Source organism: Alosa sapidissima, chromosome 7 (assembly GCF_018492685.1).
Source record: "Alosa sapidissima isolate fAloSap1 chromosome 7, fAloSap1.pri, whole genome shotgun sequence".
NCBI lineage: Eukaryota > Metazoa > Chordata > Actinopteri > Clupeiformes > Clupeidae > Alosa > Alosa sapidissima.
In genome coordinates this window covers 2,077,893-2,093,563 of record NC_055963.1, presented here as the reverse complement: position 1 = coordinate 2,093,563, position 15,671 = coordinate 2,077,893, and the positions used below count along the sequence as shown (strand labels likewise).

At 42.0% G+C, this 15,671-nt stretch overlaps 1 protein-coding gene across 1 annotated transcript in view; it reads right to left on the bottom strand.

Annotated features, from left to right (window-relative positions):
* Positions 1-66: 66 nt before the first annotated feature.
* The window catches only part of ntsr1 (neurotensin receptor 1 (high affinity)), a 71,333-nt gene continuing 55,728 nt past the window's right edge, over positions 67-15,671 (bottom strand). The window contains exons 3-4 of the mRNA XM_042097819.1: positions 12,327-12,411; positions 67-1,645 (exon numbers count right to left, since the gene is read on the bottom strand). Of these exons, the coding sequence (XP_041953753.1) occupies positions 1,396-1,645; positions 12,327-12,411 (335 nt within the window). The 3' untranslated portion in view covers positions 67-1,395. The remainder of the gene's footprint in view (positions 1,646-12,326; positions 12,412-15,671) is intronic.

The following is a 15,671-nucleotide window of genomic DNA, read 5'->3' as shown; positions in this document are numbered from 1 at the left end:
ATTTCCCTGCATGCTGCCGCAGTGGTGCGCAGTGCCCCAAACCCATCCCCATTCACAGCTGTCTTCTTTGAAAAATGGATGACATCCCGAGCCCAAGAAGGGATTGAATTTCAGTGCATTTCAGGGCCTGCGAGGCACCGAGCATTTGAGTCGCTGCCGCCGGAGGAAATGTTGGGGTGCTGGGCGGCAGCGGCCATCACTGGCACCTGAGGAGTGCCACAATCACCAGCCATCCCCCTGCTCGCTCCTGATTGTCAAGTGTTTGTCCGTTTTTTTTAACTGCACCATCAGTGTGTCTTCACACCGTAATTCTTTTGGCACGTGACGACCGTGATAACTCTGCAATACTGCAGCTGAATTTAAAACATGCCACTCTGTGCTTGATATTAACAAACTATCAAAGGCGTCTATTTGCCATGTGCAAGATGAGACAGAACAATACTACATGAATCATGTTTTCCCTTTGAAATGAGATCAGTCTGAAATGACTCATGTCTGACACACACACACACACACACACACACCCCGAGTCGTGTGTCTGGCACGTTCAGGAGTCCTGGAGCAAAGGGATGTGGAGGGAGATGGAGTCAGGAGATGATGGAGTCAGGAGATGATATCTTTGATGGAGTCAGGAGATGATGGAGTCAGGAAATGATGGAGTCAGGAGATGATGGAGTCAGGAGATGATGTCTTTGATGGAGTCAGGAGATGATATCTTTGATGGAGTCAGGAGATGGTGTCTTTGATGGAGTCAGGAGATGGTGTCTTTGATGGAGTCAGGAGATGATATCTTTGATGGAGTCAGGAGATGATATCTTTGAGATATCTTTGATGGAGTCAGGAGATGGTGTCTTTGATGGAGTCAGGAGATTATATCTTTGATGGAGTCAGGAGATGATTGATGTCTTTGATGGACTCGGAAGATGGTGTCTTTGATGGAGTCAGGAGATGGTGTCTTTGATGGAGTCAGGAGATGGTCTCTTTGATGGAGTCAGGAGATGATTGATGTATTTGATGGAGTCAGGAGATGGTGTCTTTGATGGAGTCAGGAGATGATTGATGTCTTTGATGGAGTCAGGAGATGGTCTCTTTGATGGAGTCAGGAGATGGTCTCTTTGATGGAGTCAGGAGATGGTCTCTTGATGGAGTCAGGAGATGGTGTCTTTGATGGAGTCAGGAGATGATTGATGTCTTTGATGGAGTCAGGAGATGGTGTCTTTTATTGAGTCAGGAGATGATTGATGTCTTTGATGGAGTCAGGAGATGATGTCTTTGATGGAGTCAGGAGATGATGTCTTTGATGGAGTCAATTGACGGTCTACTAGATTGAGTCAGTAGATGGTCTCTTTGATGGCATTGGTGGAGAAGGTCTGGTTGCTGCAGATGCTGATTGGGTCAGTAGATGGTCTCTTTGATGGCATTGGTGGAAAAGGTCTGGTTACTGCAGATGCTGATGGAGTGCCTGGTGAGGACGCGCTTCTTCTTCTGGCGGCGGCATGGGACGAAGAAGTAGCGTAGTGTGGAAAAGAAGATCTGACGGTAGTTGGCCGATACAAGGTTGTAAAGCACTGGGTTCACCGCTGAGCTGACGTAAAAGAGCACATTGGTGGCCATGTAGAAGTAATGGTAGAAGTCGTACAGGGCACTGCAGGGCAGGAGAGAGAGAGTGACAGCAAACGGTTAGTGGAAACAAGGAATCAGAGTGACAGGTTCAGAAATACAGACAATCGGCCTCATTCACCAATTAACTTTGTTCTTAAGAAGGTCCCACGAAAACTCTTAAGCAGATTCACGAAGGTGTTCTTAAACTTCAGAATCATTCACATTTTTGTTCTTATCATACTGAATCCCATTTCTTCTTAAATTGAAAGGGCGTGTTAATTGTTCTTAATTAGCATACGTAAACGCCCTGTCAATCCCCATAAAAGGGCATGATACTGCAGGGCCGTGTGCACACAAATTGAAGCTGAGACACCAGCTCTCATTTCTACCGTATATTATACACTACATGAGCAAGACAATTTGATTACCGTATATTATACACTACATGAGCTAGACAATTTAATTACCGTATATTATACACTACATGAGCAAGACAATTTGATTACCGTATTGACACATGCTTTAAAGGAAAAACACTGCTGCAGGATAAATAAATAAATAAGTTGTTATATTTATGACTGCCGCGCAGCGAAGCGGCGGTCATATAGGTTTAGTCAAATTTTTATTTATTTTTTTTTCGCATGTCCAAATTTCCGCCAAGGATTCCCTGGACACTGTAAGACCGGGGTACACGAAACTTGGTGGGCATGTAACCCCACATGGATAGCATGAAACCTCCTTTTTTCGTTTTGATCTGTAGCCCCCCCCCACTGGACTAGACCCCCCGAAAGGAGGGTAGGGCAGACACAGTTTTCTGTGAATATCTCGAGAACCGTAGGGTTTAGGAGGACCATTTTTTTTGTATGTTGATCTCAAAGGGCCATGTCAACCCATTCCATAACCACTCATTTCATGTATAGCGCCACCTAGTTAAACACAAAAAAGTAAAAATGAGGTGTTGTAATCGCAGGTATCTGTGACCTAACATAGTCAAAACTGCACGAAATTGGAAGTGTAGGATCATTATGACACCCTCTGAATACACGCCAAGTTTCGTGGAATTCCGTTCATGGGGGGCCACACAATAAATTAATTTATGTTACTATACACCAACTGGCCTGTAGGTGGCCGGAGACAGTTTTCTGTGAATATCTCGAGAACCATAGGGCCTAGGAGGTCCACCTTTTTTTTGTATGTTGGTCTTAAGGGGGCATGTCAACCTATCCCATTACCACTTATTTCATGTATAGCGCCACCTAGTTAAAAATTAAAAAGCAAAACATTAGGTGTTTTCATCACAATATCTCTGGCTGACATGGTCAAAACTGCACGAAATTGAAAATGTAGGATCATTATGACACCCTCCGAATGCATGCCAAGTTTCGTGGACTTTCGTTCATGGGAGGCCTTACAATAAAATAATATATGTGTACATTTAGTGACCGTACACCAACAAGGATTCCCGGGACACTGAAAGACCGGGGTACACGAAACTTGGTGGGCATGTAACCCCACATGGATAGCATGGAACCATCGCTTTTCGTTTTGATCTGTAGCCCCCCCGCTGGACTGGACCCCCCGAAAGGAGGGTAGGGCAGACACAGTTTTCTGTGAATATCTTGAGAACCGTAGGGCCTAGGATGACCAATTTTTTGCGTATGTTTGCCTCCAGGGGTCATGTAAACCCATTCCATATGCACACATGTGCATAAACAGATACACACGCACACAGAAACATTCACAGTAATCCTACGTATGACACATACTCACACAGTAGACATATATACGCATGCATGCACATGCACACACACAGGCACATAAACAGGCAAACACACATAAACATAAACATGTACACGCACACATGCACACAATTCAAGAATTTCTCAGAATTATGAACAGGCAAGATGGGGGTGGGGTTGTATAAAATGTATATTACATGTGAAATCTATGAACTAATCATGTTTTGGTACTTGTTGTCTAGCAGATACCAGTGAGAATTGAGTGTGCATAATGCAATTCAGTGAGACAGTTAGAATCATATATGCCCTTCAGCGTGACTTATTTTTGTGGAAAACATGTGCTGGACTGGGCGGCGGTCATATTTTGTACCGCTCTGCGGTACATCTAGTTAGTAATTAGTATAAAAAGTAGTGTTAATTTCGTCAGACGAGACGAGAGGAAATATGTTCGTCAACGACCTTTTTTTTCATGACTAAGACGAGACGATGACGAGACGGCAGTAATGTCCTGAAACACTGACTAAGACTATCTTAAGATGCATTATTGTTGACGAAAAAAGACGAGACTAAAATGTTTTGCATGAAAAAAACTAAGATAAAATCTCTCTTCATTTTCGTCTACAAAATGAGAAGACCGAATATCTAGCTGTTACGTTTTCAAAATATTCCGAATGAGTTCATACGCAACAGCTTTCCTGTAGGCTAGTCTACGTGCTGTTGCTGCAACCCTGTGGCTGCAACACGAAACTACATGGAACAAGAACACTGGAGATTTCTGCCAGAGTTAGCAAGCTAACTACCTAAGCTTTATGCCACAATGCTACATACTCAGAAGTTGAAGCTTCTCTCATACAAATTAACATCCCCCAGAATGTCCATACGAAAATGTTCATCATGTAATGTCAACTATTTAACTTGTTAGTTAGACTGATGATGCAAAGTTTGCTAGCAAGTAAGCTAATATGGAACGTTCGCTAGCAAGTTAGCTATGGCTAAGATGGAGAGTCTGTTTGGGGAATGTGTTGTGTTTGGGCGTATATCGCCATCTAGCGAGGCGGAGTAAAACATTAATACTTTGGCCTACGACAGTGTTTCTCAACAAACTTTTTCAGTTTCAGGACCACTTAACTAACCCTAGCTTAAAAAAAAAAAAGATTAGACCTACTTCAACAGTAGCCTATAATTAGTCTACACAATAGGCTTACTCACTGAACCACCTTGCTTATTGTCTTTGCACTTTGCTTATTGTGTGGATTCATACTGTATGATTTAAACTGGCATATCTTACATAGACAGTGTTGCAGAACTGTTTTTACATACAAGTTGGTTCAATATTGCAAACAACTCATCTATATTATATTTTACCACGTCTGCTCGCGGGCCACTTGGGATAGCTTGCGGACCACCAGTGATCTCCGGACCACACTTTGAGAAACACTGGTCTACGAATATGACAGTGGTCCAGTCAAATCTTTTACTGTATATGGTCAAATCCCAGCCGAGCTATAACTGTAGCTCGACTTACCTGTGCATGTAAACATACTGACTGACAAAAAATCAGAATGAGTAATTATAACAGACGAGTAGCCCTGTGGACACACAATATTGTTGGAAAATTGAGATGTGTGAAACACTATTTGACTCAAATGGTAATCAGAAATAATTTGTTATAAAAAAAAGACTAAAATGTGTTGACTAAAACTGACTAAGACTAAGATACTTTTAGTTTTCTTTTTGACTAAAACTAGACTAAAATGACGAGACTTTTAGTCGACTAAAACTTGATTAACAAAAATGATATTTGAATGACTAAATATGACAAAGACTAAAAAGGACATTTCGTCACAAGACTAAGACTAAGACTAAATTAAAAATAGGTGACAAAATTAACACTAATAAAAAGTGAAAAGGTGATATTTGTTGTGTTTATTTATTTCAAAATACTTTAATGCTTTGAAAAATAGTAGAATTTATTTTATCTTCTCTGAACCCAGAGATGAGAAGAGATACTGGACTCATGAGTCTCTGGATCTGTAACCCAGAGATGAGAAGATACTGGACTCATGAGTCTCTGGATCAGTAACCCAGAGATGAGAAGATACTGGACTCATGAGTCTCTGGATCTGGTTGAGTTGTCCATTGTTACGCATGAATGAGTCAGTGGCTGACTCAGTCAGTTTCAGTGTTTTGCTACGTGGACTAGCACAGATAAAACATGCAGTCTCAGAGCAATGAGAATGAACTACACAGCTTTATCCTGCTGAAGTCAGACATCTTCTCCCACAGACAATGTCCTGTATGTCCACATACAGTCATATGAAAACGTTTGGACATCTATGCTGAAGTTGACTAAAAAGAGGAATAAAAAATTATCTTTTGGACATTGATCTTAATACCTTAAATGAGTAAAAATCCAACCTTTAAGGACACCAATTTTCTTTGTGCATTAATAATGTATCATAAATAAGTAAACATTCTTCCTTAAAATACAGGGGGCATAAGTAAGGGCACCCCTACAGTATGTTAAATGCCCATAGAGGCAGGCAGGTTTTTATTTTTAAAGGCCAGTTATTTTATGGATCCAGGATACTATACATCCCTTGGATTTTGGAATTAAAACAGCCCCACATCATCACATACCCTTCACTATACCTAGAGATTGGCATGGGGTACTTTCCATAAGATCATCTCTCAATGCAAATCAAACCAGCTATTAGGCTAACTGAAATAAAACCATGCCATATACGATTAGGCTAACTGAAATAAAGCCATGCCATATATGTGCATCTAATACATGTAAATGCTAATTGTACCGCAAGTTGATTTGATTTGCATTGGGTAGATCATTCCTAGTTTATATGTCAATGTGTCTTGGTGCTGTCCAGCAGCAACGCTGTTCAGTAGGCTCTCGCATTCGGCTATAAAAACTATGACATATTGCAAGTCATCCTCACCATCAATATTGTTGAACAGACATCAGGGCAGTAACATGAAGGGAGGTCAACTCCTACGCCATGTAAGCCATAAGTATAAGTGATGGCTTTACCAGAACAAACATCATTAGAAAAGGCTTTTGTCATGCCTTTGGGGTTCCTTCCAATATTGATAGAAAACTGGATTGCAGACTGCTGCCAGAATTGCCTACTTCCATCAAACTGTTCCACCCCCACAGTCAGCTTTGCTTTTCTAAATGCTATAACCGTATTTCCCCACTGTCTAAACGAAGGCAGGTACTATCTATGGACAGCACTGTGAACCCTTGCTTTTGCCTGAAGAGCCACTTGTAGATCCCATTAAGCATTAAAAAGTAACAAGAGGAGATTAGCCATTTAAGGGTATTAGTAGTACTGACACATCTAATGGTATTAGTAGTACTGACACATCTAAGGGTATTAGTAGTACTGACACATCTAAGGGTATTACTGACACATCTAAAGGTTATAGCAGAACTGACACATCTAAGGGTATTATAGTACTGACACATCTAAGGGTATTATAGTACTGACACAAGGGTATTAGTAGGATTGACTCTCAATGGCACATTCATAATACAACCCTTCATGGGTTTCCTCATGGTCTACCAAAACAACTCCAAGTTCATTGGTAAAAAAATATTTAAATTAATCAGATGGTTTGATTTAAATGAATCAGATGGTTTGATTTTAATTAATCAGATTGTTTGATTTTAATTAATCAGATTGTTTGACTTTAATTACAGATTGTTTGATTGATTCATTGATGTCATTCCATAGCTCATAAACTCAGAGTCTTCACATTCTTATCTCAGCCCTTCTTAATTACTTCTGCTGCTGTTTCCGTGCTGTTCTTCACCTGTGATCTAGACACAGTTTTAGGCCCCAGTTTAGAAACCAGACGGATCCTGACTCACTCTGCTGTTCTAATTAACTAATGATCATTGTTTCCATGCTGTTCTTCACCTGTGATCTAGACACAGTTTTAGGCCCCAGTTTAGAAACCAGACGGATCCTGACTCACTCTGCTGTTCTAATTAACTAATGATCATTGTTTCCATGCTGTTTTTCACCTGTGATCTAGACACAGTTTTAGGCCCCAGTTTAGAAACCAGACGGATCCTGACTCACTCTGCTGTTCTAATTAACTAATGATCATTGTTTCCATGCTGTTTTTCACCTGTGATCTAGACACAGTTTTAGGCCCCAGTTTAGAAACCAGACGGATCCTGACTCACTCTGCTGTTCTAATTAACTAATGATCATTGTTTCCATGCTGGTTTCCACCTGTGATCTAGACACAGTTTTAGGCCCCAGTTTAGAAACCAGACGGATCCTGACTCACTCTGCTGTTCTAATTAACTAATGATCATTCTGATGATGACAAGTGCAGTGCATTAGTGTGGGTAATACAGTGGGCTTTTCCACCACGCTATGATAATACAGTGTTTTCCACCACGCTATGATAATACAGTGTTGAGTCAGTATGGCTTTATGTTTAGATGTGGTTGTTTTGTCTGAACTTCAAAGTGAAAACAAACCACAAAGGCAACACATGGCCTTTTTCCTCTCCTCAGATTACTCAGTTATAATGTAATCTCCTCAGATTACTCAAATATAATGTAATCTCCTCAGATTACTCAGTTATAATGTAATCTCCTCAGATTACTCAGATTACTCAATTATAATGTAATCCTCAGTTATAATGTAATCTCCTCAGATTACTCAGTTATAATGTAATCTCCTCAGATTACGTAATAATGGACGACACGGTGGTCTGTTCACAGAAGTTAATGCACGGTCGAGGTTGTAAAACATTCCCGATGCGAAGCGGAGGGCCGTTTAAACCTCATAAGTGCCCATTATCCCGCTTATTCCACTGTTGCCACTTGCGTTGTGTTCATTTCCTGTTACAATGTAAACGTTTTAATCGCTAAAACTGTCTTGTTTGTAGAACTACTTTCTTCCGACACATATCAACTAATTTCTCAACTTGCAGGACAAACTGCCGTTACTAGTTCTAAATGGATGGTTGCTACGGCCAAAGGCCAGTCGTTAGTTCTATCTCTCCCGTTGTCAAGCGGGCGTATCCCAAGATTCTGATGAACTTTAGCTCTGAAACATCGCTATTTACTAGCCTGCTGTCATCCATCTAGCTAAAAGCCACCTCAGTCATATGCTACAATGTTACTATGTTCTGAACGTCTGCATTTTACAGCTCGGATGCAACGTGATGATTCATTTAAACTTCACAACGAGTTTTGCGAATTAATATACAAGTGTGATACGGCCAAAAAAAAAAATGGATCTACTTCATACAGTAGGTGTGCAAATAACATACGGTTAATGGTCGTTCTAAATTACGTAGGACAATGGGAAATTCAACCAAGCAGTGGAATAATCAGTTATAATGTAATCTCCTCAGATTACTCAGTTATAATGTATTATAATGTAATCTCCTCAGATTACTCAGTTATAATGTAATCTGCTCAGATTACTCAGATTACTCAGTTATAATGTAATCTCCTCAGATTACCCAGTTATAATGTAATCTCCTCAGATTACTCAGTTATAATGTAATCTCCTCAGATTACTTAATTATAATGTAATCTCAGATTACTCAGTACATTATAAACTCCAACATTTTAGCCCTTTTCAACATCAGCCACCTTCACACGCTCTGAGGGATTAGGGAATGTCGCACTTAATTTGGAACCTGACATTCTTTTCCATCTGATTCTTCCAGTGAGCGTTTTTCTCTTTTTCTATTAGACTTCAACCCCAATGAGCCCTGACATCATGTTGAGAGGAGTGGGCCCCGTGCAAATGATTTTTTGTTCCAGTGAATGATCTCAATTACCTCTGTGTGTGTGTGTGTGTGTGTGTGTGTGTGTGTTTGCAAGTGAACTAGTCCATTTCCCCTCTGCATCAGGATCTATGGGTTTAACTACTGCTCTCCCTCTGTGTGTGTGTGTGTGTGTGTGTGTTATTTATTTCATTTTATCAGGGTAATTTCTAGAAGGTTGTGTCTACTCTTCACGGAGGACACAGGCTTCTGCATGGAGTTTTAACATTTGTGATCACCTCATTGTGACCTGAGCTGCTGGGCTGCATTGGAACATGTCTTAAACTACTTTCTCTGTCCGTAGCAACGGAACATTCACCTTTTTGCCCTCATGTGTCAATGAGCTGTGGACAGTTGAGCATATTGAAAAGTAGGCCTATATTTTCTAGCTACTGTATGTTTGAGTGGACTATGCTATGTTGTTTAATGAGGCTGGCAACTAACATGCTTGTTCTCTCCTGAAAAGGGACCAGGCCATCCACTGTTTTCCTGTAATTAGTATGCATTTCTTTATTGGGTTTGTTTGTTTGTTTGGTTATCTGACTTTGCCTCTGGGCCTACTACCCATGTGTCCCGATCATAGTAGCATTGTACATTAACAATTGGTGCTATTGATGCTGGTGGTTCTCCTCCCTAACTATGTCCTCTGCTTAGGCTATCGCTGTACAAGGCCGGATCCACACTGATACTTTGCCCCTTCTTGCCAAGGGACCACATTGGGAGACACTGTCTTGGTGTGTACTATAACTACAACACGGTGTGATATTTTGTAGTGGTATTGAAAGACCTTAAGTGTGTAGTGCTTGCTGCAACAGGACACGTGTGACATTTTGTAGTGGTATCTGAAGATCTTGAGTAGTGCTTGCTGTGTTGCATGCTTCGTCTGGTGTTGGGTTGCTGTCTCCTGTTTTTTCTGTCTCACCAGGGTCCTCCTGAGCAGGGGTTTTGCATTGGCTGATCCGACCTTCCTAGACTGAGGAAAATCCACCAGTTTATAGCAGTATTTTAAGATTTAGAACTTTTCTACTCCTTTTGTACTAAATTGTAATACATTTGAAATACATTTACATATCTGCCTCTTGTCTACTGTCCCTTTGCGGGGAACATATAGAATTAGCCACACTACATTCAGGGAAAGATCTGTGGGTCCTCCTGCCCATCATCAGGGGGTGGCGTAGTCAGACTGTAAAGAAGGTATACCGCTTGACGGGTACCACATGTGTGTGTGAGTGTGTGTGTGTGTGTCTGTGTGTGCCTAGAGCTGCCGTCTCTGAGATTTACGCCGTGTAAGACTCAGGGAGAGGAAGGGAGCATCTAACGTCAGGCGAATTTACAGCAAGAGCCACTAAATACAGGACAATAATTCCTCCTCCAGCCCATAGCTCAGCTCTCATCCCCACCCCCACCACCCCCCACACCGCCCACAGAGACGACGCACCAAACAGCACTCTTCTGAGGCGGTCAGCCAGCGTCTCTTCTGTAGCCTGGGGCCCTTTCCACTGTGTCTGCTGCCCATTTCTTACATGTATTCATTTATTCATTTGACCGCTTTAATCAAAAGTGCCTACGAGGGCCTACACAAGTAGCAGTCAATCAAGCTGGGCTTTGTTGTGAGTGCCACATGGCTAAGATCCTGTTTTAGCCAAAAACATCTCCACTTCAGAGCTGGAGGATATGAAAACATCTCACTGGAGGATATCAAAACATCTCACTGCAGAGTTGGAGGATATGAAAACATCTCACTGGAGGATATTAAAACATCTCACTGCAGAGCTGGAGGATATGAAAACATCTCACTGGAGGATATGAAAACATCTCACTGCAGAGCTGGAGGATATTAAAACATCTCACTGCAGAGCTGGAGGATATCCCAGGGAGCACCAATACATTAATAGCCCAGATCAGACAGCAGATCAGCTGTTTTGAGAAACGTGTGGACACTGTGAGTGGCATCTCGGTTAAGATGGGGTGGTGTGATTCATCACTGTGTAGTGGGCCAGATATTGTATCTCAGGGAATAGTGGTATTTGCAGTCAATATCACAAGATATCATCCAAAGCACTTTTGTCTGATAAAACACCACAGAGCAATGTGAGGTCAGAAATAGAAACTTTGTTTCAATCTGTCCCTCTAATAAAACAAAAAAAATGGTAAAAAAAGACCTGCCTAAATATGGCATCACCACCATCCTCACTTTGGAGATCGAGCACTAGGCCTAGTGACTATATAGGCCTAGTGATTATATAGGCCTAGTGACTATACAGGCCTAGTGACTATATAGGCCTAGTGATTATATAGGCCTAGTGATTATATAGGCCTAGTGACTATATAGGCCTAGTGACTATATAGGCCTAGTGATTATATAGGCCTAGTGATTATATAGGCCTAGTGACTATACAGGCCTAGTGACTATATAGGCCTAGTGATTATATAGGCCTAGTGATTATATAGGCCTAGTGACTATACAGGCCTAGTGACTATATAGGCCTAGTGATTATATAGGCCTAGTGACTATATAGGCCTAGTGACTATATAGGCCTAGTGATTATATAGGCCTAGTGACTATATAGGCCTAGTGCTCGATCTCCATAGTAAGGATGGTGAGCCTTTAGCGCTAAACCACTTACTCCATCAATGATCAATGTTATCACTGAGATCCTTCAATTGCCTCCTCTACACTGAACCAGTTTGTTTCTCTTAACACTCTCCACTTCACATATTTTTGTAATGTGTGTGACATCAGAGTGGGCATATCAGATATTTTTTCCACAGCACATACTCAAAAAGTCAGTGATGGACTTGCTCAGACACAATAACATGTATACTTGCTTTGTGCTGTGTCCATATTCCCTTCAGACTGTTAAAGCCCGCCCATTCATTCTGATGGCACATAAACTCTTAACAGGACGCACTCTGAGCAGGTCTTATCGCTTGTAAAATAGCCACAGGAAGTTGCTGTTCGGGGTAGAAAACACACCCCATAATAATCACGTCTCAATCCTGCAGTACCAGACTCAGATACTGAACAGAATTGAGCCTGGCTACGTCAGGCTAATGTTTATCAGTCTCACGTTGATGATTTAGAAACACCCTTTTAATATAGAAGCCACTCTGCTCTGCTTCAGAGTGTGTCTATCATGTGACATGACAAGACAATGAGCTACTTACTCTGTCCACTCGGCCACATAGCAGAACATGAGTCTTCGTGCATGATAAGGAAGCCAGCAGAGCACAAACGCAATGACCACAGCACCTGAGACACAGACACAGCAAAGTCAGACGAATGCAATACCCACAGCACCTGAAATACAGACACAGCAAAGTCAGACGAATGCAATACCCACATCACCTGAAATACAGACACAACAACAGATGAATGCAATACCCACATCACCTGAAATACAGACACAGCAACAGACGAATGCAATACCCACATCACCTGAAATCAGAGCTGCCAACTCACGCATTTGATTGGTGTAAGAGCGTGTGGAGCCAATCAAATGAATGAATCTCACTCAATGTGTGAGAGTTGGCAGCTCTGTGAAATACAGACACAGCAAAGTAAAAGAGAGGACTGAGGAAATGCTTTGGAGCAGTGGCCGGGGGCGGGCCAGAGCCGGGCCGGGGGCGGGGCACATGACCGGGCCCTTTATTAAACTCATCATAACATCATTTTACAACATAGGCTACACATGCCCGCAACAGCGGGTCTTACAAGCGTCAGCGCCACGGAGAGCAACTATGTAATTTTGAAGTCCATCGAACGTACATGACGTGTAACCAAGAGAACAACAACAAAAACATTAGGCTACATGACCCCTAATAATAAAACAACAATAATACGCAGCACTATTTGAAGGGCTGACGAGCCTTGCGCTCCGCGAACTCGTCCACGATGCTCTGTGTATGTCCATTTTCTTTGCTCTCATTCTCTATGGTGGTTTTTAATGATCTTTAACTTGGAGAATGAGCGCTCAGAGGTTGCAACGGTGACGGGAAGAGTCAAAAATAAAATTAGGGCGGTGCAAATCTCACCGAATGCAGAAGTTACTGCTGGGTGGTTGCATTGGCGGAGCGAGGGGGTGCTTCAGGGGCTCAAGCCCCGAATCTCTTTTCAAAAGCCCCGAATCTTTTTTTGTATGTGTTTTCAATTTCCAACGATTCTTCCCCTCGGTTTCTCTATAAATGTTACAAAATGTAGCCTACTATTACTGAGCAAATATCCCTTACTTTCAAAGCCTAATATTGACAGATAATCTGATTTCCCACACGATGAGTTTAGGCAATGCCAGAGCCGAGATGCAGTTTACATCATAAACCTGGCAGGAAAGTTCAGAGCGGCGCAGTCAGTTTAAACAGCAAGCCGGTAAGAAAAACTATTGTCAAGACATTATGCAATTAGGCTACTGTACCCCGGAATACAAAAATAAACTTCAGAAAGACAGAAAGTTTGTTGTATTGTATTCTGTAGTCTGTATTCTGTAGTCTCAATGACCGAATCAGTAGATAGGCCTATACCTGTTGTCAGCAGCAGAACATTTTATTCAATATTTTACACCTACTAAATCATCAAAGTAAATTTCAAAACTTTTCAGCAACCGTGAGTCATAACTCGTCCTGACTAGGGCAACCTATGAGCCTAATATGTCCCCCTCTGATGAAAATGATTGAAAAGAAACCGTTTGCATGATCTTAGCTCCTCCGGCCTTGTGCTGTGGGAGAGGCCCGTCCCACCTTACCCAGAGGTGGGGGAGGGGCGCCCTCGCACCGGGCCCCTGCGGGTCCCGGGCCGGGGGTGTGCCGAACCCCCCCGCACCCCCTCAAGCTCCGCCCCTGGTTTGGAGAGACTGTTCTCTTCCTCAGATGGTTTTAGGTGCAGCTGTTTGGAGAGACTGTTCTCTTCCTCAAATGTATCACAGTGAGCACACTTCAATCTGCACCTCAAAGGTCCTCTGGTGCTGGTTACTGGTCAAAAAGCAAGAGAGTCTTGTGAATAGAAGAGAAAACCAAACTGCTCTGACCTCTGACCTCTGACCTCCCATCCTCTCTCCCAGCAGGTTTCACACGGCAGGAGTAGCATTTCTCCTCCAGGCAAAGACCCTCTCAACCTAAGGTCAACCTAAGGTCACTGGCGTTTGCCTCCGCTTGACTTCACTCGTTAATGTCCATGGACTGAAAACAGAATTTCATTTTGGTTCATTCTGAGCAAAAATATAATTTTTTTGTTCCTGTTCCAGTGATCCAAAGCCTCTCCTCTAAATAGTAACCAGTTAGAATGTTATACATGAAAGGTTAATGAGGTTCCTTTAAAAATGACATTTCCTTTACAAACTGATTTATGGCCGGTGGCACAATACTAGGCTAGGCTTTTTTTGCCCAACAGCCTTAAATCAAAGCTCATTAGATATCAAGGCTAACTTTTAAAAACACTGTGCCTGAATTCAGGTGCTGGGCGAGATTTGAAAGTAAGCTATTAGCCTATATAATATTAAATCTTTAAAAATGTCTAATAACCTAACTTCCGGCAAATGTCAAATATTTTACACAATGTTTCAGTAATTTAGGCTACAGCCTTGGAAAAGGCAGTTAGTGTTGGATATGAAAATCCTTTTTATCACCTAGTAGTTCTAGCCTATTATACAGAGGAGACACTGATTCATAAAATCGGACTAAATTCATCCTATAAGGGGTCTGGGGAACACTGTGTAGGCAGGTGACTTTCCAAGCCTATGGACGTTTGAATAATCAAAATAAAGGTTAATAAACGTTCAAATAAAGGTTAATCAGAACGATAAATACCGTTATTAACCCGTCGTCTAAAATTGAAAATTTCTCTTGACTGTATGGAAGCAGCACTAACTGCTGCACTAACTTGTTCTTATCGCACTGTACCTTGACACACGCACACACGCACGCACACACGCACACACCTGCACGCACGTACGCACGCACGCACACACACACTTACTGCTGCTCTAACTTGTCCTTATCACACTCTACCTTGACACACACACACACACACACACACACTTACTGCTGCTCTAACTTGTCCTTATCGCACTCTACCTTGACACACACACACACACACACACACGCAAGCACACACACACCCGCAAGCACACAAACACCCGCATGCACACACCCGTACACACGCACGCACGCGCACACACACACACACACACACACACTTACTGCTGCTCTAACTTGTCCTTATCGCACTCTACCTTGACTGACACACACACACACACATACACTCTTACTGCTGCTCTAACTTGTCCTTATCGTACTCCTTGATTGTTTGTCCTTGTTGGAAGTCGCTTCGGTTACATTAAAAAGCGTCAGCCAAATGTAATGTAATATAATGTAATGTTATGTCTGGTTAGTCTTTACTAAAAAAAGAGTTTTAGTAATCAGGTGAACCTAGAAAGGACTCATACCATGTACATTAACCACAGGAGTCTGCATGAAGTAACATCTTTTATGGTGTTTCAAGAACATGACTGTAATGATATT